At 46.9% G+C, this 24914-nt stretch overlaps 1 protein-coding gene across 2 annotated transcripts in view; it reads left to right on the top strand.

The window, feature by feature from the left end:
• Positions 1-24914, top strand: part of EXT2 (exostosin glycosyltransferase 2) — a 1411400-nt gene that overhangs the window by 82123 nt on the left and 1304363 nt on the right. For both annotated transcript variants that reach the window (XM_069623317.1, XM_069623316.1), the window contains exons 2-3: positions 19365-19930; positions 20248-20337. In XM_069623317.1, coding sequence (XP_069479418.1) covers positions 19395-19930; positions 20248-20337 — 626 coding nt within the window. In that variant the 5' untranslated portion in view covers positions 19365-19394. The remainder of the gene's footprint in view (positions 1-19364; positions 19931-20247; positions 20338-24914) is intronic.

Genomic DNA, 24914 nt, shown 5'->3' with positions numbered 1-24914 from the left:
AATAAAATCGAGGCAGCCATATTTTCAGTGTAGTCAATACTAGTAAGCGCCTCACAATGAGTCAGAGAGCCTGATTGGACCTCTACTATCTTAGTAGCTTGACTCACAACAGTTTCAAACCCGCTTCTAAGTGCGGGCATATTATGAAAAAAAGAAAAAAAACCAGAAAAGAAATATATTAGAAAATATTATATTAGAAAAAAGAACACCCTGAGGGGAGATCAGCCCGCAGCCTCTAAGTAGCAGAGACACAAATTTAGTTTGTTTTTTTTTTTTTTTTAAATGGCTGGGAACAAAACTAATATAAAAACCAAATCATTCTGTACTGTAGTTGTGCCAAAAGGAATGTGTTTAAATTAAACCCAGAGGGGAGAACAACTCGCAACCTCTGATATAATTATAATTGCGTCAGCTTAGAAGCATAGTTATTTAAAATATCCACATTTAAGGAATGGGTTTAAAATAAGCACTCGGTTGCAGGGTGGGGAACGCCCGACGGCTTGTGGAGCTGCCAGAGTCCGACTCTCCACCCCGTACCCTGGAAGCTTAAGAAGGACGTAGGTCAGAAGTTAGTAGCTGTAGACCAGATTACTCACAGCCGAACAGCAAAACAGCGACTCCAGCCCTTACTGCCTTCCAGGGCTTAACGCCGCAAGGGTGCTCTACCGCTGTTTAAATGGGTCCTCTCAAGTCACGTGACAAGTCACGTGGTGGTGTCCCACACAGCCTCCTCCAGGAAGCTTCGTGTTCACAGCAAGAGCTGCTCGGAGCTCGCAGTGCTGTAGCCGGAAAGTGAGGTATTAACAAAAGAAAACACAACTTCAAAGGGATCCAAAAGCACCCACTTATTGAACTTCCCCTTCCAGAGAAATCCTAGACTCCCTCTGATGAATCCAGTGAGGTCATCACCAAGACTCCGGTATGGGCCTCCTCTCATGTGGCCAGGGAAAGGCAGTTGCTTCCTGACCCTGGAGGTGGTGGTATGTGGGAGGATCACATGGGAGGGTACTCCTATCAGGAAGAGTTGATGACTTACTTAACTCATGATTCGCCTAATGTTCCTAAAACCTTGATGGCTTACTGTAAACAAACAAATGTGCCTGCTATAAAAACCACATTGGACTCCAGAACCCATAATGCCTGGGGTACTGGACGAGGAAGAGGAACTCAGAGTTGATGAGGATTAAAGAAAGGTACCATTAAAACTAATGAACGGTCTAGTTGTAGTGTGAAGCACCTGAGCTGGACATTTAAATTCAAGGATGAGTTTCAGGTGAAAGAAGGATACGCGATGGAGTAGCGGAAGCGGCAGCAGTACTGAAGGCGGGATTCGCTGTGGATGCAGAAGTACCAGCTGAGGGCATCGCAGGAGAAGACGCTTGGCCATGCAGAGCAAGCAGAGCTGGAGGCGACATTGGGGAAAGCTACACTGTGTGGGAGACTAGCTCCCAACATGCTGTGAACCGCTCTGGTCAGAAGCGGAGCCGGAGACCTCACAGAGTAGTCAGAGCTCCACTGAAGGATTGTGCACACCACGACAGTCATACCAGAGCTGGCATCTGTGCAGACAGAACCGAGGAGAGACCCTGCAGTATCTGCGATTGAAAGGGAGACTCAACAGAAGACCAGTGAGTGGGTCTGAGACGCCAGGTGAACCTGAGGCGCTCCGCAAAAGATATTTTTACTTCAACTAATGATTTTGAATACAGAATAAATGAAACCAGAAAAAAGGCAAGTCCCTTTTTACACACCCTCCAGAATAAAGACAACCCACTAGGGAAATAGGCCAGGAGATAGCGTTGCAAGGATAACAAGGTTTATTTGTACAGGATACAAATATCAGCAAAGGACTGCTGCTCAAGAGCGCTCTTACTCGTCCTGCTAAAGACAAAGGCTTAAAAGCCTGAAAATAGTCATTACAAACATTACTAATTGGTGCCACTGATTGGAGGCACCCTACACATGGGCCTGTCCCATAGGTGATGCCAGGCTGCAATTGGTTGGCTCTTTCCTGTCGGTCAAGATCCACGTGGATCAGCTGGACTCATCCTTGCGGTGAAGGTCAGGGCACACGTAGCCAACATTGTTTCTCTCTAAACATGCTAAGCCTGCTTATTATATCATTGTGGCAGGCACCTGGGCGGCACAGGAAATGGTGCCAGGGGGGAACAGAGGATAAGATACAGTCACGCTGACCCACACATTCAGAGCTTCATTGATACCGCAGTTCCCGCATTCAATGTCTCCACCCAGGGTTTTGATCTTTAATTTATCCCTCCCTGTACCTCATGTTACAAGAGATGTGTTTTCATGCTTGGAAAAATAAAGCTGTGCATGCTTAGATCTTCTATAGACACATTTGTGTGGTGCCATGTTGTGCACAGGTTGGGAAATGCAATGGTGGGGTGGTCTGGTTAGGGGTCTGAGGCTGGCTCCGGACTGTCTGGGTAGGGGTTAGAGGCTTACTGGTAGTTCACTGGAGATTGATGGATGCAGTGCAGAACCTGGTGTTGTCTCACACTCTTGCAGGGCGTGTTCCTTAGGAAGATACTAAATATTCACAACACTGGAGGGGTGAGGCGAATGTGGACTTCCGTGGGAACGGGGCTCTGCGGCTTAATGAGATTTGGCCTATTGAGCAGGGTTCGTGAAAAGCACGATCTTGCAAGCTTATTCCATTATGGCCTAATACAAAATGCAGTCAGGTGCTATGGGTTTTCTAGTGCCACGCATCTACTGTTGGCGCCACAGTGCCTCTACATGTTATCTACTAGTGCGGATTGCTCCCCTCGTATACACTACAACACCTTATATGGTGTTCGCCTTACCTGAAAGCGCCTAGGGGATGGGATAGGCTCATTTCCATACCAACATTCCCCCCTTTCGTTACTTCTACAGTAATGTATTCTCCCCCACCATATTTACGCTCATTTGCATGCCTTGCTGCTTTGTCCCATGCTGATGATACCTTTATTCGCATCCACGCTCTGCACACATGTCTGTAACTCCCTCCTCCCAGCTCCCCTCCGCTGAGCATCATTTTCAGATGTGCAGGTCCTGTATATGCATCCTCCATCACCCGCCAAATCCACCCATACCTCTTTCTAATTTTTGGCATCAGAGGAGGTACAATGGTCTTGTGGTACAGGTTATCAACTACATCCCCATTAGGGATTGGGACTATGTGGTGGACGGAGTGGTCATTTTGCTCAGTTTATATTGCTACTTCCTTTGTATCACAAGGTACTTTATTACTCCCAATAGTCACCATCATCATTGCACTACTAAGCACAGCTTTGGCACAACACCGGAGACCCAATTGGCACGTGCAAAAGATCACCAGGATAACCACAAAGATAGGGACCAGCAGTTTCAGCATGTTTCAAGCCATGATGGGACCCAGTTAAAAGCCATCGTAAACCAGTTTTCTTCCTGGACCCTGGCTTCCTTTTTCATTTTCACCCCTAGTTCATGCACTGCTTCAATGACCTGTGAGTGTCCCATTTTCAGTGTTTTCAGAAGGTATGAATGTGCAACATGAACTCCTGATCTTTTTGCAAACGGCGCCCTCCATAACAGTAAGGTGTTCCAACACACACCTGTTCTGCATTGTACCTAGTCTTAAGGCCCTTAGTTCCACTTTTGTGACGTTGAACCCAAGTTAATTATCGTTCGCCAGCTGTATCAGTTCCAACCAAACTATCTAGAACCATTTTGCCTTTGCTCTGGTCTGAATGCTGGGTATTAAGGATACAAAAAATGTCCCGGCTGAATCTTAAAGTTTGTTTTTGTCTGGTATTTGTGCGAGCAGATCGTATGAGTCTTGAGAGCGATAATTTGAGGACCGTTTCTTTCTCCTCAGCTGATCATGACGTTCCTTTTCAAGGAGGATGTGGAAGTCTCGAGGTAGCACAGTGGGCAGTACTTCTGTGGTCAGGGGCACTGTCTGCTCTTCATCAGGCAAGGGCCCCCCTTTGTGTTCTTCTGGCACTACTAACAGGGCAGCGTTGGAATCGAAAAGTAGCCCCTCCAAGATGGCTGGAGGTGCAAGTACGCCTGCTTGATGCAGACCCACTAGTAGTCCATCAACGCTGCAGTGCCTTTTCGCAGATCTGGAATTAGTATGGTTCTATTATGTTGTCTTTTTGATCCCACTGAGACCGTCCCCTAGCTGTAAAAACATAGCTTGTAGCTTTCTTCCTGGTGCACCTTCACTGGCTTTTCGATTGCTTTGATCCATGTCAGTTTTGTGACATGCTCTGTCCATATTTGTGCACATGCCTGTTTTATAAGGGCTATTGTTTTTTCTGGATATACGACAAGTCCTTTTGCCTTATACACAAGGGTTGTCTCTTGCCACCAGGGGACCACTCTGGTGGTGATAGTGAGCGGTCCAAATATCCTTTAACATTTACTGTCAACATATTTCGCTCCTTGTATTGCCAGGTGCGCTTCCTTAAAACAGTTGGGGTTGGTGGAACTCGTTTTGCATTTTCGGAGGTCTGGCTCGATGGACGCTGCGTGCCTGAAAGGTGCCTTTGATCCTACATACTGCAAGATGAATCAGACATTGTGTTTCTATTACGGGTACTTCTTGTGGTGCTATGACCTTGTGTGCCCCAGATGCATGCAGTATTAAGGAACAGACATAGCAACCCCCATTAGTCCTTCGCCTTCCCATTGCACTCATGTCGGAGTACCAACTGTTCGAGTGTTTGAGATGATGAATGTCTTCCTATGCATCATATTTGTCTTAGCGCGCATGCCTTTTCTTTGTTACTGCGCAACATGGACTTTTTTCCTACTGTCATTGCATCTCTAGGGATGTTGGTATTGTATAGGGATTGTTTTACACCTGGCATTAGTAGTTAGAACATTATACTATTGCATATTGTGGTTTGGGAGCTGCTACTATTTACAAGCGTGTCGTTATACATTGTTCCATTGGTTGGCCTTGTGGGGAGTTCAAATGCTATTGCTGGTGTTCTCTCATTCATCCTTTCATTCGTGTCAGGAAGGGAGGTAGGGGTCCGGGTGGTTTTAGCCACTGTGGGGGACATAAGAGTAGAACTAAGGACTCAGGATGGCACTTCAGTCACATTTGAAAGAAATACAGTGACATTGGAGGGTATTCTGTTATATTCAAAACAAATCCTGTAGCTTTCAAGGGTGTACTCCTGTTCCTTGTTCTTTTAGACCCCTCCCCCTACTTTTAGATGGCCTGCCCAGATAAAAGATGTCCCCTATAAATACCTAACGCAAACATGAGTACCGTAAACAAAATTGCTGTAAAATGTAGGCCAGTCATAGCTGTAGGCCCTAGTATTACTAATGTTATTTCTAACTATATTTGAAGAATCTCTCAGCGGTGCCAACTCCATCATTGTTGCACCTGCAGAATTTGGAGAAAAACTGTGAGGGCGGCGATGGGGTGGGGGAGTGAGAACTGCGAGCGAGTGACGAGAGAGATATTAGTTTACGTAGCTCTTGCTCTAGCAACAATGCATGTACTGTAAATATTCTCACATGCACAAATATGATCAGCATAGAGCTACTGTTTTGAGGTAGTGTTGTTGTTTTCAGTCTGAACGCCTGATATGGTATCCTGTGGTACCCTACGAACATCAGAGAGGTGTATTCAATATCTCAGCCCCTTTACCTTTACTGAGAGAGGGGTGTAAAACACCAATTCAAAGGGCCCATGGAACCTGGGGTTGTTCCACTTTCGAACAAAACTTCTGACATAGACCCACTCTCCAGGCAACAATGGTGGTGCAGGGGTGGTGTCTGTCAGTGGGGTAGTCTCTCTTTCCTCTGTGTGTGACAGCGCCATTTGTTTTGAGATGCATCTGATCGCACATGTGAGCTGGGCATGGTGCTGCTTGAATTCTTCTCCCAGAATTGTTGCTGCCCTATGGGCATCCGATGCTCTCCTGACCGGTGATGGGGGTGTATGTATGCCCCTGCCAGTTACTATTTCATGGGGGACAGGTGGTGGTCCTTACTGGGTTGTGTGCGCAAATGAAACGGAGCCAGGGGAGGCAGTACACCCAATTCTTTTTCAGGGTGTAGCATAATTTGGAAAGTCTGCTTTTAAGGAGGCCTTAATCATTCTCTTCACCATCCTATTTGCTTGTGGGTGGTAAATGGGGCACAAACGATGTTTAATTTCTAACAGGGTAGTTCTTTATTTGAACTGTTCATTGAAAAAATATGTCCCATTGTTGGACCATGCGATGTTACACACTCCCCAGCGGGGGAAAACCTCTGACGAGAAATTTTGCAGCACACTTGGCATCTGGGTGGGCACATGGGCCTGCCTCAACCCATCACGAATATGGACATACCACCACAATTGCATATTGTGCCCCATTGCATCTTTCTCCCGTGTCTGCATAGTCAATGTGCAGCTCACGGAATGGACCGACGGGGCGGGGCAAGGTTCCTCTGAGTTCTCAGTGTCATCCCTGTACTAAACACTTGACCTGTTGTGCATTGGACCACCATCGTTTCTAGGTGCTCCTGCCAGTTTGGGCCAAACCAATCCTCGTGAATGTCCGATGCAATGTGTTTTTTAGAGCTATGCGACTGGAAATTCAACTGCTCGAAGGCTGTATGCAATAGTTCCCAGGCATTACTACCTTTCCTGTACTCTGCTGTCTCCATTAGAGATATGTGGGTGATTCCATGCAAATGTCCTGTTCTTCTGGGGGTGCCCTACGTTTTAGTTCAATAATATGTGCGATGGGGAGGCCTGTGTATGCCTCTGTGTCTGGCCTGGCGTTTGCGGCGGTCACAATGTATTCTGGTAATGGTTCTACTGGGAGATATGCTGCAGCTTTTACTGCTGTGTCTGCGGCGGCATTCCCCAATGAGATTCCGTCCATGTTCTGCGTATGTGCTGTGCATTTTACGACTGCCACCGCAGAAGGTTCTGCGAGGGCGGAAATCAGTGTGTTGAGCATCACTGCGTGCTGTACCGGCAAGCCATCTGCTCTCCGGAATCGTCTCCTTTTCCAGCGCGACAGACCTGCATGCACTGTGGTGGTGACCTAGGCAGAGTCTGAATAGATGGTAACATAGCTCTCATTTTAAGGCCTGCAGGACTTCTGAGTATCACCAGTTCAGCTGCTTGTGCAGAATAATGCCTGGGTAGTCTTTTCATGATCAGTGTTTCGTATTTTTCTTCTAGGTGCACCACTGCCGCCCCAACATGTTTTTCCCCGGTTTCCTGGTCAATTGATGCTGTCCCGTCAACGAAGAGCACTTCTCCATCTTCTAGGGGTCTGTCTTTTGCTTTGGGAATATAATCTCCTTCCCCTTCATAGGATGCACAGTCATGCTGCTCTAAGTCCTCAGTCGTGCATGGCTGAATGAGAAAAGTGGCAGGATTCACTGTTTTGCACCGTACTACATGGATATGGGGGCTGGACAGTATTATTTAATATGCTGATAGTCTTTGTTTCTTGAGTGTAGACTTGAGCGGTCCAGTATTGCAAAACGTGAGTGCTCGACGTATAGCATTACTGAGCACCCCATGACAATCGTGGAACTTTTTTCAATGGTAAAGGCTGCGGCTGCAAGGGCTTGTTCACACGCAAACTGCCCCTGCATGACAGAATCAAGCGTACCACTGTAATATGCTTGTAGTTTGTTGCGCATTGTGCTCTTTTGGGTGAATACTGCTGTCATGAGTGTGCTGTTTGAGTGGGAGAAAATGTAGAATTCCTGTGTGTAATCGGGGTGGCAAACACAGGAGCTGTTGAGATCACATCCTTTATAAAACTGGTTATCAGTCTGCTGTCTACTCAATTTTGCTGCTCTCCTTTTGGGCTTCCTTGATGCCTTGTAGGAGTACTCTGGTATATGCCGAATAATCCAAGATCCAAGCTCTGCAATAGTTGCAGAAATTTCTAGGGTTATGCATGTCTTTCACTGTGTTTGTGGCTTGGGGGTGGCCCGCACTGTCGCTGCCCTACCAGGGATTTTCCGCTCATCATCCATGGAGATGAGTTGCCCTAAGTAGAGCACTTCCAGTGGACAGTACTGGAGCTTTGCCTTGTCCACTTTGTACCCTTTCCTGGCTAGCAACTGTAATAGTGCAATGGAGTCCCTTTGACAGCTCTGCTCGCTGTCGCTGCAGACTAGTAGGTCATCTACGTATTGAATTATTGTGCTCGGCACTTGGATGTTCTCTAGGTCCTCATGTAGTATCCTATTGAAAATACTGGGGCTTTCGTGCTATCCCTGGGGCAAGCGACAATGTTCGTAGCGCTTTCCGCCCAGGGTGAATGCGGTAAGGTACTGTGAGTCTGGATGGAAGGGCACTGAGAAAAATGCATTCTTCAAATCAACCACTGTGAAATGGGTAGCTTTTTTGGGAATGCTACACAAAATGGACGCCGGGTTGGGAACAAGTGGAAACTCTTTCTGTACAATGTCATTAAGGGGGTCTTAAATCCTGAATCATCCTCCAACTGCCCCCAGTTGCTTTTTTAATTGGGGTATATAGCCATATTGCATGGTGATGTGGAGGGCACTATGATACCTTGGTGTAATAGGGCCTGCAGTGTTTCTTGAATTCCTTCCTAGACATGGGGTATTGTTTTACACGCAGGAGTATTGCTCCTGGTTTTAGTGAAATTCTCACAGGGGTCACTTCTGTAAACATCCCTGCATCGTGTGGGCTGTTTGTCCGTAAGTGTGTGGGGACATATTGCAAATCTGTCTCACTAAATGGGGGTGGTCCGCTGACAACCACCTGGAGGGGGTTTTGTACTTTTATGTATTTACCATTATGTCACAGGGTATACACATTTCGTGGATTATTTCTCCTTCATTATTACCATACTCAAAAAGGTCCTTGTCTGACACTTTCCGTAGGGGTACATTGGGATCGATGCACAACACTGTACCCCATTGGCACCCGTGGGTGTCAGTTCCTAGCACTACAATCCTTTTAGCAGACACAAGCAGCCCTTCCAAATCTAATGACAGGTTTGTACTGGCAACCACTTCAGGGAGCACCACACGTCGGAAAATGAAGTCTGCGGGTACTCTCCACTCTTTTCTGGTAATCTGGGGGACAGCTCAGGCAAGTACTTTGATGCCATAAACAAACATGTCTGGGTTGACACAGATGCCCCTCAATGCCACCTCGCTGGCCGCAGCATGTTTCACCAGCATTGCCCGGAGGGAGCACATGCCAGGTGTGGCGCAGACACACCCCCTGTCTGTGAATGATATTGTCATGTTTAATTTGCTAAGCAGATCCCTACCAAGCAGGTTGACAGGAGAACGCTATGAATAAAGGAGGGGTGCTCTTACAACCATCCCTCCCACCTTGATGTCGAAGTCTTTGGTGTACGGAACCGTTAAAACAGCCCCGAGAATCCCTGCATGTCTTGAGTCTTCCCTGATAGCAGAAAGTTTCCTTCACTAATGCACGACTTCTCAGCTCCAGAGTCCACCATGAAGATGAATTGTTTATTTCCTATCTCTGCCCCCACCACTGGTTCCTCTTCTGGATGTAAGGCCATCGACAGTACTGGACACGCAAGTCCTCTCTGTGGGCTGTCCTAGTTGGGGTATGTGTCTTTTCTGGGGAACGAGAAAGGATTTTCCCCCACCACCATTGCTCCCTGATATTGGGCCCCTGCTCCATTTGATGCAGTTGCAAATGTGTGTCTGCTCTCCGTGGCTTGTTGGTTGCGGTGGGATTGGTATGGCTGCAGAGCGTGCTGCTGGTGTGGTGGGCAGTAAGGGGCAGGGATTTGATGAAGTAATTGTGTATAGGCTTGGTGAATCTCATATGGGATTGAGGACATTCCCTGAATGGGCCCTTGGGGCTACCTGGGTGGGGGTACCCATAAGTTTGCTGACTGTAGTTTTAATTACCTCTCTGTCTGCTGCGACATTCTGTGTCCCCACCTCCCACACGACCAGCACTGTCCTGGTCCGCCACCCCTGGGTCTTTTCCTCCAAATGCCACTCTGCTTTGCCCTTGGAACCCACCTCGTCCTTGCTGCTGCCCTCCCTGCCACTGGGGCCCCACAACGTTTTGGTTTCCTCCCCACAGTCCTTGTCCATTGTCAGCCCACACCGCTGCCATCCTGGGTTGTGTTGCGATGGAGACACACCCTTCCTCTCCAGTCTGCTCGAGGGGCGGCACAGTTGATACCGCTGTTACCTTCACTAGTTTATTTTGAACTAGTTTCGCTTCCTCTGCCTGCGGCCTCTGAACAGTTTTTCTCACGCTCTTTTGATACTCCTGCAATGGTGCACTATGATACTTTAAATCTCGGGCCACCCCTTTGCTTCTACCCAGCTATCTTATCGAGTGCCTTCTGCACTTCCTTGGGTAACCCTCTTTCAGAATAAAATAAAACAGGGATGTTGATTGATTACATCCGCTGCCCGTTTCTGCTCTCCACATCTTTTGGACCCCGAGAATATATTGTGCAGCGTCTTCCTCATCCCCCATTGTACATTGCATTATTGTTTGTAAGTCTGGGGTGTCTGGGAATGTGCGTCGCAGCGCATCCCGTACTCGCGCTCTAATCTTGTTGAATGATGCTCCATCATGGACATCATTACTTAGTGTTGCTCCCGGTACCCAGCTTTAATCTCGCTGTCTCTGCCTGATCTCCCACTGCAGCTACTAGCAGGCTCTTAATGTCTCCTATTGCTAGGGGTACCCCTGCCATGTTTTTGTCGAATGTGTAGATCCATTTCCCCGCTGCGAGTTGTGGGAGAGCCTTAAGGAGATTATTTGTGTCCATTTGTGCCCTGGGTACATAGTAGAGTTGCCCTGCGCCCTTGTGTATTAGGGCGTTTGTAATTTTACCTTTCCTTTCCCGTCCTTGCTTGCACTTCCCTTCTTCCGTGCCAAGGCTATCCTACTAAACCTCTCCCTTAATCTTCCGTCCCATAGGCTCTCTACTCTTGGTGTAGTCAGGGGCGCTTGCTCGACCTCCCCCATCCCTCTGTATCCTCTTCTGTGTCATCAAAGTCACTCCAATACTCCTCGTACCCTCTACAGGATCCCACATTCTCATACCCCAGACTGTCTGTTTCTCCATCTCGCTCTACATGAACAGTTCTAATGGGTGTGCTGTCTATCCTGAACAGACTTCCGCTCGTCCACTGGCAGCTGTGGGGGCACTCCTACGGCCAACATTGGACCTCTGTCACCTGTGTCGCTTCACAGACTGCCCTTAACTTTGCCAATTCTGTGCGGGTCGAAGCTAATACTATCTCTAGGTCTCTTGCACTTACCCCTGTGTGGGTTGACACCTCAGGGGGTGCGGCAAACGGTGGGAGTGGGGCAGTACTTGGGGCAGCCATTATAGTTCCTCTTGACAAATATGTCGGGTTAGTGTACCCTTCTGCAGGCCGTGTAGCTAGTGGGTATATCCCCTTTTTCTTCTCCCCTTTTCCCCCACCCTCCTTTATACTTGTCTTCTTGTCATTATCAGATGTCGTCCCCCCACCCCTTCCGCCGGTACCTCTGTTTCTTCGAACATTCTCCAATATTTCCCTTCTACTACTGTAATTGCTTCCCCTGACATTTTGCGGTCAAGTAGGTGGACGTATGGTCCAGGGTACGTCTGCCAAAGGATCCCTGCTCGAGCCAGGAGCAGGGCATTCTCTCCCCTTTAGTCAGTCACCCATTGGTTGTGATACTTTCTAATTTTCTCACAGTATAGGGGCAGGTCTTTACATATATGGTCTTTGGGTGTGTCCATCCACATGGTCGTGTCTGGAAAGTGTCTTGTGTCGGGGCTATGCTAGTACTGCTGTGCAACAGTTAAACCAGAAATGCATCCAATTTCCCTCTTAAACATGTACCTTTTTAATCGTGTATCGAATACCAGTCAATGCTGTCAAAAAGTTCATAACAAAAAAACATTACTTCACTTTTCCTCCTCCCATGTTCCCCACTAGACCTTCTTCATTCATTCCCTACATGCTCCCCTGATACGCTCACACATGTCGCACACGCCCCTCCTGGGCCTCCTCTGCACATGTTAAAATACATCAACAAAACAAATTAAAATAACAAGCTAAAATTACACCCACTACAGTTCCGGATAATTGGAGAGCTCGGGAACTCCTATGTTTCGAATTGTTTTCTTCCCGCACTGGTCGAGACAGTGCATAAGTGGCGCCACCCTCTCACCTCACTCGGGGAGGCTCCCGTACTCCTTTTTCTTATTCTTAATATTCTCTTTTAAAAAATAAATGAAAAGACATGGGTAATAAAAATCTCCACACTCTACAAACCCCACTCCACTTTTGCTTTCATTCACTGCATATTCACCCTTTTCACACTGTTCTATACACCCAACCGTACTTTGTTATCCCTTTCAGGCTATACTCATATGTTCACATTCTTCTGGAAGCTTCCGTTCACAGGAAATCCTCAATGGGCCTGTGCCTCTCCCAGGGGCCGTACCCCGCTTCAACGAGCAGGCGGAGATTTTGCTCAGACGGCACCTGCAAAGGCCACTTGGCGTATGCGTTTTGGGACTGGTCACCATAGGTGGGCACGGCACTTCTGGAGAGGCCACCTGGATACCTCTGTGTACGGGGGCGATGGAATCACGTCGTAAGGGTCACAAAATGCAGGCAAGTCCCTTTTTATGCACACTCCAGAATAAAGACAACCCGGTAGAGAAATAGTCCAGGAGATAGTGTTGCAAGGATAACCAGGTTTAATTGTACAGAATGCAAATATCAACAAGGGTTTAAAAGCCCGAAAATCGTCATTACATACAGTACTATTGGTTCCACTGATTGGAGGCACCCTACACATGGGCCTGTTACATAGGGGATGCCAGGCTGTAATTGGTTGGTTCTTTCCCGTCGGTTAGGATCCATGTGGGTCAGCTGGGCTCATCCTCGCGGTGAAGGTCAGGGCACACGTAGCCAACATTGTTTCTCTCTCAACTAAACATGCTAAGCCTGGTTATTATATTATTGTCGCAGGCACCTGGGTGGCACTGGAAATGGTGTCAGGGGGAAGGGAGGATAAAATACAGTCACGCTGACCCACACATTCAGAGCTTCGTTGATGCCTCAGTTCCCGCACTCAAGGTCTCCACCCAGGGTTTTGATCTTTAATGTATCCCTCCCTGTTACAAGAGATGCGTTTTCATGCTTGAAAAAAATACAGCAGCCAGGAGTGTTGTGCACAGTTTGGGAAATGCAAAGGTTGAGTTGTCAGGTCAGGGGTGTGGGGTCGGCTCCGGACTGGCTGGGTGGGGGGGTTAGAGGTCTACTGGCAGTTTAGTGGAGATGGATGGATGGATGGATGGATGGATGGATGGATGGATGGATGGATGCAGTGCGGAGCCTGGTGTTGTCTCAAGCTCTTGCAGGGTGCATTCCTTAGGAAGATACTATTTATTAGTTTTTTTTTTTTTTTTTATTAACCCAATTTGGGCTTTTTACAAAATCGATGTGCCATGGCGAACTGTATTTCATCTTGTAGAGGCTACTCAAGTCACCACTCAGAATTCCGCAGGTCCGGTTTAACGATCAGGTTCGGGCGTCAGCTTTGACGAAATGGAAGAAGAGGGGCCAAGGGCACTTGCTTTCGCAAGAGCTACTTCAAGGAATTTGGCTGCTGCTCTAGACCATCTTGTAGAATCGCCCGCAATCAATCGAAACCATATTGTTTCTTCATCAAGCGTCGTAGGGCATGTGACGAGTGGTGCCAGGTAAGCCCATCTTTCTGCCGCAAGTCCGGCGCAGGAGGTGAGGAGATGACGAACTGACTCTGTTTGGTCAACTAGGCCACAAACTCGGCAGTTTGATGTTTCCGAGAGGGCTCTGGTGGCCAGGATTTCTCTAGTGTGGAGTAGATTTAAGCGGGCCCGCATAAGTAATTTTCTCAGCTTTTTCTCAGGGAATTTTTCACAATATCTCAGCGGGACCTTTGGCCGGTTGTGAGTAGGTGGCAGATCTTTTAGAGATTTGTACTGGAGTATTATTTCGTTGGTATGTATCCAGTCTTGTTGTGAGAGTTTTAACTTAACTCGTCCAGGGTTTGAGATGAGGAGGTCTTCGCTACAGAGGACTTCTTCTAGTTTTCCCTCAATTTTTTTTGCCCATTTCATTAGAGGTATGCACGTTCCTTTGTTCAATTCAGCTTCTACTACTCGAATGATCGGAAGGGTGTCAGAAGTCCGTATTCTTCTGTAGAGTAGAATTGCACTAGGAAGATACTATTCGCAACACTGGAGGGATGAGGGGGAAGTGGACTTCCGTGGGAACAGGGCTCTGCTGCTTAATGAGATTGGGCTTAGTGAGCAGGGTTCATAAACCGCGCAATCCTGCAAGCTTATTCCATTTAGGTCTAATACAAAATGGAGTCTGGTGCTAGGGGTTTTCTAGTGCCGCACATCTACTGTTGGCGCTACAGTGCCTCTACATGTTGTCTGCTAGTACGGATTGCTCCCTCCTTATACACTACATCACCTCATATGGGGTTCTCCTTACCTGTAAGCCCCTGGGGGGGCTGGGATGGGATAGGCTAATTTCCGTCCCAACAGCAGCCAGGGCACTATTCCTCTTATATGGGATACCAATTTGGGGATATATGCAACCCGCAGTGCCCAAAGTCAAGAGGCCGCAGAAAAATAAGACGAAAGCAACAGAGAAACAACTCTCCTTATATGAGATACCGATGGGGGAGAAACTTGTAACCTGCATTGCCAACAGCCAAAAGGCTATAGAAGAATAATAGAGACAACAAGGGCGCGATTTCACTTTCATGGGATACCATCTTGGGGATCTTTGTAACCCACATTGTCAAGAGACTGTAAAGAGAAGCAGTTATTGTTCATACCTCCTCACATATGATACTGGTGTGGAGACTCTTGGAACAATTCTTACCACTCAACACAGTTGCTGTAGTAGGAGTTTTCATCCTGGCAGGTGAGTAAACCAGAAAGGGACCAATAGTAGTTAGTCATGGTAGGCGAATGTAACAGGAAAGAAGAAGGTTGTTTAAAGAAAGTGTTGGAAAGCACTTGCTAACTTTATCACCTTTTGATGAACTATTACATTACCAAAAGTAGTTGCTGTGGTATCCTGACAGGTGTTTTCTTTGAAAAAGTATGATGTACTAATCATGACTTGGCCTTTTGAAGAGAACAATTGCCTTGGTTATTAACTTATGTTTTGAGGGAGAGGCATTTACTTTGCCAAGCAGGAAACTGTGGGAATGGTCGTTTTGATTTTTGATCAAGCATTTGTGAAACAGACATTTACATTGCCAAGTGGAAGCATACAGTGAATGGAATAGACTTTCAGTGCTACGTTGAATAGAACTTTGTTATTACACAGAACTTTATTGAATCAGAACTTTGCTCAAGATATTCCTGAATTGATACAGGGTAAGGGAGTCTAACCCTGGTCACAAGTAGTACTTTCTAAAACCTTTGAGTTTGAATTGGTATATTGTTTTGTTGAATTGAAGACGGCCAAACATTCCTTGTATAATTTTGTTTTGTGTATTCGTATGAGGGGTAAAGAATATTTGGATACTTGGTCATTTTCGTTTAGTTTTAATTTGTTAGGTAGGGACATCCTTGTTAGGTTAAGCAAAGATAGGCGTTTCTCACCCACTTTTTATTTAATAAAATGGCAACCTTTGAGAACTACTTTTGTGTCGGTCTTGCATTTCTGACCCCTCGCATGCCGCCATCAGACTATCCAGTGTAACTATAACTGTTGCCTTGGAACTCTCCCTCTCTTCCTCCCCCTTTGCTGCCCCATACTTGCCGTGTTTATGATTGGAGTCTGCTTATTGTTCCATTTTCTGCTGACCCTTGACTATATTGACTCCTGTTTGCTGGATGTCTCTCGGCTGAATACTGCACTCGCCACAATCCTCCTGCAGCTTCTATGATTCTATCTGTACATCCACCTGCAACCCAGCCACTGAAAGCAAAAGGGATCAAAACCTGCCCAATCACACTTTTTTCTTGGCTACACCAGTGCAACTCTGGGGTCCATTCCACTTCTCCTAATACTGTTGCATAAGCCAGGCCACTTGGAACTCTCCTCCTTGGTAAGGCACCTCGTAATACTCTTACTACCTATATCATTGGAGCCAAATCTTCCCAGTATACACAGAGCTCGTCATTCGAGAGTGCCGCTCCTCCTGGTGCAGGAAATTGAATCTTCTTGCTGCGATTCGATCTATCCTCGTTCTCACAGTCCCTCTGGGGACTACCACTATAGGCAGGGTACCAATTAATAGCCAATACCACCTAGTTTTAAGGTCCTGCTTCAAATGAAACCCCCCAGTTCTCATTCCCCGTACCTCCACCAGTCCAATGCAGAGAAGAGAGAAACTTGTATAATCAGCCCAACCGCCAGTGTGTTGCTTCTGGGAGCACTCTCCTGGGCGTATCACCGCCTTGATCTGCGTTACTGCCCGGCCCTTGTCCTACCAGCTCAGCCCGACTCCAACGTGTCGCACATTTGCATTCTTCCGACCTTCCTGGCCCACAACCATGGAGAACTCAATACTCCCGAGCCTCCAGGCACGGGAACTCCCTTCACTCGCCAATCCGTCCTATCCAGCCCTCCTACTGCTCGACAGGTAGGACGTCCCTCGCACATATTGGTGCCCATTTTCGGTTCATGGAGATACCGGCCGTCTTTCTAGAAATTCCCAAGTTTCAAACTCGCTGATGATGCCCTCCACAGTCAGGGGGTAAACTTCAACCTTTTACCCCTAATTTCGGTAGTCGGATCTGGATATTTTTAAGGGTATCTGGTGGGCGACTAGACAAAAAGTATGTGTGTGTAGTATATTCAATCACAATCAGCCAGCATGTTCTCATATACACCATGTGCATGTGAAGAAATCTTCATAAAACTAAAAACAAAATCATTGCGAGGGCAAAAAGTAAAAATATTATACGATCAGACAGACTGCACTTTTTCACAGTTGAAACCACACCATCAATCAGTATGTAAGAGAAACATGTAATTGCATAATTGTTAAAAGTAGGAAGGGGGTGAGCATGTGTCAGTGTGGTAGGCAGTGGCAGCAGCAAGCGACAAAGTTCCTAGATCGGATCCCAAAATCTTGACTGTACACATACCTTTTGTGTCTCTCTGCGCAGTGCTTTGTCAGCTCTGAGGTTTTGGCTCTTGTATGATATCTGGCGGGCCAAAACATGTTGGCTGGGATAAAAATTCAGTCACAGGCATACAAAGTCACTTGCCACCTCAGTTCTTCACAAATACACAGTGCACCATTTCTTTTTAACCAAGAGTCTTTTTCAGTAGCGAGTGGCAAGTGCATATGTTGAGCCCTGATATTGATATGGATAGTGGTAGATGGCAGATGTGTCTGAATACACATCTGCCTTATCCATGTAATTATTCCCTACTTTTCTTTATTTCTGGCATTGTGATTTTCTGAAAGATGAACTTTGTGTGTTCCTTAGTTATAATTGACTGCCATTGCTGGTAGTTTAATGGAGTCACAGATTTCTTCAGCTTAATAGTATGTTTGTCTACTTTTTGTTTGAAAGTGTTGGTCTATTGTGTGTTAAGTACTTGTACTTAAGTAGTGATTGCCGTCACTTGGAAATTGTTCAAATGTATTACTGTCTTTTAGTCATGATGGGGCATTTGGGGCTGCACTTAACATATTACAGCCAAAACGTATTGGCTTTGCCAGTGCTCGTTTGTACAGGTAAAATGGGGATGTCAGGAAAGGCTGCCACAATTATTCAATGTGGTTGTTTTTCTTTTTTTTTTAAGAGAGCGAATGTATCCGGGAAGTAATGTGTCCTGAACCAATCCATGATCCAAAAACACAAAAATAATTGGTCTGCATTTGTGCTTTTGTGGTCTTTCCTTGATCTGTGATTGATTCCCATTTCATCAACAAATAAGCTGGTTAACCTTAATTTTTTAAGTGGCACGAGTTATCCTAATTGGTAATCATTTTGCTAGTTAATGTTTTGTACTTGGCAAATCAAGCCTGAGCTTTGTTCTGGAGTCGTGACATTGATTACTGGTGGGAAAATATTTGCTCGTTTTATGCACTTTAGGTGGAAAGTATATGGTTGCCATAAATGGAGGTTTTGTGGTCAGCTGTCTGCTCTATATCTGATGACCGTGCATCTCTTAACTGCCTCTGTTTTTGCTGCAAACCATAAGGTGGCCTGTAAGTGCATCTGATAGATAATATGAATGTACCAATATCCACAGTACGTTTTCATCGGCAGTGGATGCATAGCAAGTATTGTAGACAACGTCAAGGGGGCACAATCAGTCACCCAAAGAAAAGCAGTGACCTTTTTGACGCTGACATTTCACATCTGTAGCGATTTCCAAGGAAGTATAGTCAAAATGTCCTTTTTTAACTTTTTGTTTTTAAAGCATACAACCAGCCATTATTTGGCTTACCCGAAGCCCTCAAAACTACCAACAGCAATTTAATTGGCTGCATTAAGGTTGTCTGTGGTGAAATGGTTGTGACTAGTTGCCGTAGATCCGAGCTGGTTGGACTCTGGAATGTATGGGTCGGTCTTCCCATGTGCCATCTGCAAAAGCCATTGCGATTAATGTTTAAAAGTTCTACATTATCACAGTAGGTATCTGGGTGAGGGGTTTATATTGGCCATTTCATATTGTATTAACTAAATGTACACACCTATATGTTGAAACACTGATCATCTGGTTTGCCCGTGTCTGGTAGAAGCGGGGTACAGTCTGTCCAGTTTTGGAGGCCAGCAGGACATTTTTCAGGACACAGTAGAGCTATCCTTGCATGGTATTGTATTTTTCAATTTCTACAGGACATACACCACAACTTCCTTAGTAATGGCTCAGAAAGAGGGTGCCGCGCCAGGCACTGGATTCAAAATGCGACTTTTCTCAGGGCAGGACTGACATGAGCATTGTAGGGCAGATGTTTGCTTTGCAGATCGACAGCTCTGCTTGCTTCTCAGCATGCTCCAAAACCAATAACGAGCATTCCTTAGTGCTTAAATGCGACTTACATTTCTAATGCCTGTAAATAGCAGGTAATATAATTTGTACTTATTGTATTAACTTTGAAAGCACGAAAGGCTAAGTAAAGTATGCCAGAGTTCAAACGTGCCCGTATGTATTACACATCTGTGGAAATATGCACTACTCACTGAGCTATTTTACAGATTTTAGTCGATTTCCAAATATCACAGTTAGCCGACTATTTAAAAGTGTTCTTTGCACATTTACCAAGCTAAGAGCCCAGGCACCATATAGTTTACTTTCATATTTAGATTTGGCATACTTCCTGAATATCAATGTTTTTTCTTTTCTCCCCCTCTCCTTTTCCACAGCAGGTCAAGGCGCAGGAGGCTCATCCCATTATGTGCGCGTCGGTCAAGTACAGCACACGGGGTCCTGCCCTTATTCCAAGAATGAAGACCAAACATCGTGTATACTACATTACCCTCTTCTCCATCGTCCTGCTCGGGCTGATAGCCACTGGCATGTTCCAATTTTGGCCACACTCCATCGAGTCATCCACTGACTGGGCGGTCGAGAAGCGTAGTGTCCATGATGTGCCACTGGTTCGATTGCCTGAAGACAGCCCAGTGCCGGAGCGGGGTGACCTGAGCTGCCGCATGCACACTTGCTTCGATGTCTACCGTTGTGGCTACAACCCCAAAAATAAAATCAAAGTATACATCTATTCCTTAAAGAGGTACGTGGATGAAAGCGGGGTGGCTGTCAGCGCCCCTATCTCACGGGAATACAACGAGCTGCTGACCGCCATCTCGAACAGCGACTTCTATACTGATGACATAAACCGGGCCTGCCTCTTCATACCGTCCATTGACGTGCTAAGCCAGAACACCTTGAGGATCAAGGAGACTGCTCAAGCCTTGGCACATTTGTCCAGGTACTATGCATGCTGCTCACTGTTTCTTTTACAGTTTAACGTGCAATTTGCAATGCTTCCCATAGCCTGTGATCTCATGATAAAAGTAATTGGGGCTAGAAGCCTGAATGGGTGGTTCGAGTGATGGGCTCCCCGGTGGGCATAGCTAGGTGTTTTTCATGGTGTTTTTCATTTTCGTCATCTGCAGTTGGTGAATGTGCCTGTGTATTTATGTGCTGTACTGATGTTGCTGATAATACTTTGGAAGATCTTCAGAGGGGATACAAGACTCATTTAACATTTTTCTGCCACTTCTAAACATCTGGCATTCCATGTAGGTGGGACAGAGGCACGAATCACCTGCTGTTCAACATGCTGCCAGGTAGTCCGCCTGAATACAACACTGCACTTGACGTTCCACGGGACAGGTAGGCATCTTCTTGGCTTTTTTCCATGTTATCCCTCAATGCGATTTCTAGGCACTGTTTTCAGTTGTAGTTGGTCAAACTGTGTTTAGGCTTCTCCGCCCATTCAATTGTAAAACCCTCTAAGGTTTTCAGGAGAACCACAATGATTTTGTGTGAGAAAAATGTAAGTTTAATACATTTTATATTACATAATTGCATATTCATTCTTACATCCACTAGACCCTACTGGATGTTACTTTTCTGTTGCTTTGAGTCCAGCCTTACATTTAAAGTTTGAGCCAGATAGGTGAGCTAGGTATGATGACATGCGATGCCCGATCTGTTCACTTTGCCAAGCCCAACTTGTGGTGTTTCAGATATACTTTTTAGCTGCCCCATATGTGATATTAACCATTCGTTTTGTCCCAAGCTTTTGGAAACCATTTCCTCAGTGTGATGAGTCAGCGAGCCTCCTCAAATTGCCTGCCTTTATGGTCTGTTCGATAGAAGGCTCTATTTAGTGTTTTTTGTTCCGTTTTTGCTGTTCGAGCAGGATTTCTAATTTGGAACTTTTTAGTGCACTTTTCTGGAATTATGAAAACGGAGAATGTCAAATTTGGCTTTTTCTGGCATTCTAAAGCTTACTGGATTTTCAAATTGGGCATTTATTCAGCATGCTGGGTTTACCGTGAATGTTAAAGTAGAGGCTTGAAAGAGTGTGGAAACTACTGGGAATGGTGGGGGAGGCGGAGGGTATATCTATTGTGGTGAAGACTGTGGTCCTGATCCACAGTAGGAGTACGAAGCCACCACAAAACTCCCATTCTTCTATGATTCTACCCCTTCGCCGATCTGCGTGGGCACAGCGGCCTCATCCTGCACTTTCACCAAACTCAACTAAGTGCTGGGATATTTGGGGACCCCGGCCGGTGACCGTCCTGTGACTGCCCTGGGAGGAACTAGCGGCACTAACTCTTCCTGCCCTGTGCCTCACCTGTACTACTGGCCGGCTTGGTTGTGCCTCCTACCCCCACATCTACTGAGACCTCTAGTTAATCCTGCAATCACTTGGCGGCTGCCACGTACCGCAAGGTAACCTATGCTTGGCTGATTCCCATCCTTACCAACCCCTGTGGCCCTACTGCTGGCGCGCACACTGAGGGGTGGGGTATCATCCTCTGGGGCATTGATGGGGAGTGACTGGCCCGGGGACCTTCCTATACTTGGTTATAATCTGGCCTTGGACCAGGGATCCGCTCTGTAGCTCCGCCACAGCCTCCCTGCAACACTCCACTGGTCCCGGCTCTGACCTCAAAACACCTTGGGACTCTTGATACTCTGTGAACACTCAATCGTCCCCCAGGAATCCCTCAACTAGCCTGCCGGCCACCTTCTCCCGCGGTCTCACAGCTGGTACACCTATTTGCCCCTAGTACTGGATAATAATCACCAACTGACAACAAATTCCAGGGCCAGTTCTTGGGCGGAAGACAGGGAAAGAAGCCTACCTGCATACCATGACCAAGGGTGCCCGTGGAGGAGGTTAAACCAGAGCCATGGACTAATTTGCAAAATCAACGCCTGGACCCGAACAGGCAGCCAGCGCTGGTTCAGGGCGACACCTCTATGCCTACTGCCGCGTCCACCCCTGATCTCGCCAGCATGATGGAGGCAATGGCCAAAAACTATGCTGCCACACATGAAAAATTAGATGACATCAATGCCAATGTGGCATCACTTCGATCCCAACTGGCCCACGAGGGTGCCAGGATCACTGAGGCTGAGACTAGGATCGTAGCCAACGAAGACGGACTACACACGCTACAAGGCACAGTGGCTGACCTCACCTGAGATGTGAAGTTTGTTAAAAGCAAGTGTGATGATCTCGAGTCCTGCTCAAGTAGAAATAATGTCCAGATAGTCAGGGTACCCGAGGAAGCACTTACGGGTAAAATTAAGCTGGCCACCGAAAACCTTCTCAAAGACCTCCTGGGGTACCCTGATCTCTTCCCCCTTTGCTGTCGAGCGCGCCCATTGAGCGCTGGCCCCGCGCCCCAATCCTGGGGATTTCCCCAGGCCCATTATTGCAAAGATTCTCAGCTTCCAAGATGGAGATCACCTACTTCGACTTGCCCGGGAAAAGCGAGAATTGAGGCTGGGATCCCAGACTATCAGGATTTTCCCTGACTTCTCCACCGGTGTACAGCAGGAACGGTGCCAATTTTTGGGAGTTAAGAAGATGCTCAGGGAGAGGAATATTCAGTATGCAATGCTGTTCCTGGCACGCCTCAAAATCACCTTCAGGGGTAAACTCTACTTCTTCACCGCCCCGAATGAGGTGGTGAAATTCATTGAGGCGCGAATCAATTCTGCCAACGACCAAATGGAGGATAACCACACTGACTAAGGATACATAATTCACACTGCTCCGTTTGAGCTTTCTATTCTCCTTACTGTCATGAGCATATAGCAGCACACGAAAACCACAGCCACCTCGCGCATGCTATGCTGTATAGGTGGGTGTTGCACCCTAGATCCTGCACTGGTGGTTGTGCGTCAACAGCGTACTGCCTTGCAGTTGCAATGGTTATTTTGAGGGTTCAATTAGTCTCAGGTCCTGTTTGGCCTCCTGAGAAGGTGAGCCAAGTTGGGGTGGGCTGACCGACGGTAGAATTGGGGGATGGGATGCATACACTGCTTGGTTGGGGAGGGCAGTGAGGGAGGTTGGTATCCAAGTTGGGGGGAGTAAAAGCAAAAATGGCAAGAGCAGCGCGGCAAAACACATGTTTGTAATTGAACGGATGAATATAACCGACAAAATACCTGGCGAACGAAGGTGGGAAATATGGGATGTCCCCTGAACTGTAAATTGGCAGCTAAGTTAATGGCATGGAATGTAAAAGGACTAGGTAATTTCACTAAAGCACGCAGAATCACTGCATATGCCCAGAGGCATGGGGTAAAGATACTCCTCCTGCAGGAGACACATGTTACGAGACACGTAGCGACTGGCCTAGCACCATCTTGGGGACCTAATCGATACTACACTACCTTCTCAACAAATGCAAGAGGGGTACTGACGCTAATTCATAAATCAGTCAGATTCACATTGAAAAAGAATTACATAGACCCCGAAGGCAGATACATAATCCTACAGGGCATAATTGCTGGCAGGGAGTACCTAATGGTGAACACGTATTGCCCTAACGTTGACACCCCTGAGTTTTTTGATAAAAGTGGCCTCCATACTAATGGGATACATAGGGATTCAGATCATTTGGGAGGGAGACATGAATCTGATACTTGATACTTGCTGGGACAGAACGGGGACGGCCTCTAGGATCTTATCACGGGCGGCCCGTAGACTAACCTCACACATGACAACACTGGGCCTGCTGGATGCCTGGAGAGTACTGCATGCTCAGTATAGTCAATTTTCATAGTACTCATCGGTACATGACAGGTCATCACGAATTGATGATATGTTTCTAACATCTGGCACCTTGATAGGCAAGGTTGAAACCGCTGAAATACTCGCCTGCACGTTATCAGACCACTCCCCAGTGACACTATCAATGGTATTGGGATCGACTCCACCACCTGCTGCTTTAAATCGGAGGCACTGTTGGATGTCGTATTCAAGGCAGAGACACGATCTGACATGGAGACATTTTTCGAGTGCAACACCCCACATGACACGACCGCGGGAGTAAGATGGGAGGCCTTCAAGGTGTACATACGGGACATGTCTATATCCAGGGAATCGGGCATTTTGATAGTGATCGGGAATGATCTTTGTCGCTCAGAAACCAAACTGGAAGAGGAATGCGCGACTGTAGCGAGCCCTGGCAAACTGGCACAGATACGCGCCGAGTTGGAGATCTTTGAGTCGCACGCCCTTAGGGAGATTCGTTATTTCTCGCGCCCACAAGAGGTGAAAAAATACGGTGAGGGAGAGAGGCCAGGTAGGACACTAGCCAAGCTGACCAGAATGGAGGGAGGCCAAACCCAAGTGAAATGTGTTTCCGATGAACATGGCGCCCTGCAATGGGCGGATCATCACATTCTTCATGTTTTCGCCAAGTTTTACGGTACCCTGTATACACCAAGCCAACCACATGACGCACACACAATACGGGCCTTACTCAACCAGAACCCTATGAACTCCATTAGCCCCTAAACTAGAGATCACCTCGAAAGCCTGATCGCCTTGGATGAAATAGTGGAAGCTATAACTGGGCTTCCGAAAGGTAAGGCCCTGGGGCCGGATGGCCTTACCCCAGAATTCCACCAAGAACACATAGCGCTCCTTGCCCCGCGGCTACTAGAGGTCTGGACCCGAATCACTCCGCACGTCCATTGTCCCCCCTTTCCTGCGCGAAGCCACCATCACTATCCCCCTGAAGCCTGGTGAACTCGGTACTGAGTGTGGATCGTATAGACCCTTGTCACTCATGAATATAGATACTAAAATCTTTGCAAAGACATTAGCAAATGGGTTTCTACCACTCATGCCACACCTAATGCACAAGGTTCAAGGTGGATTTGTCCACGGAAGATTCACGTCCCTAAACATGGCTGTCACTCTTGATTCTCAG

Source organism: Ambystoma mexicanum, chromosome 11, assembly GCF_040938575.1.
Source record: "Ambystoma mexicanum isolate Mex_15411 chromosome 11, UKY_AmexF1_1, whole genome shotgun sequence".
Taxonomy (NCBI): domain Eukaryota; kingdom Metazoa; phylum Chordata; class Amphibia; order Caudata; family Ambystomatidae; genus Ambystoma; species Ambystoma mexicanum.
The sequence above is the reverse complement of the archived record's forward strand: the minus strand, read 5'-3'. Positions and strand labels throughout refer to the sequence as shown.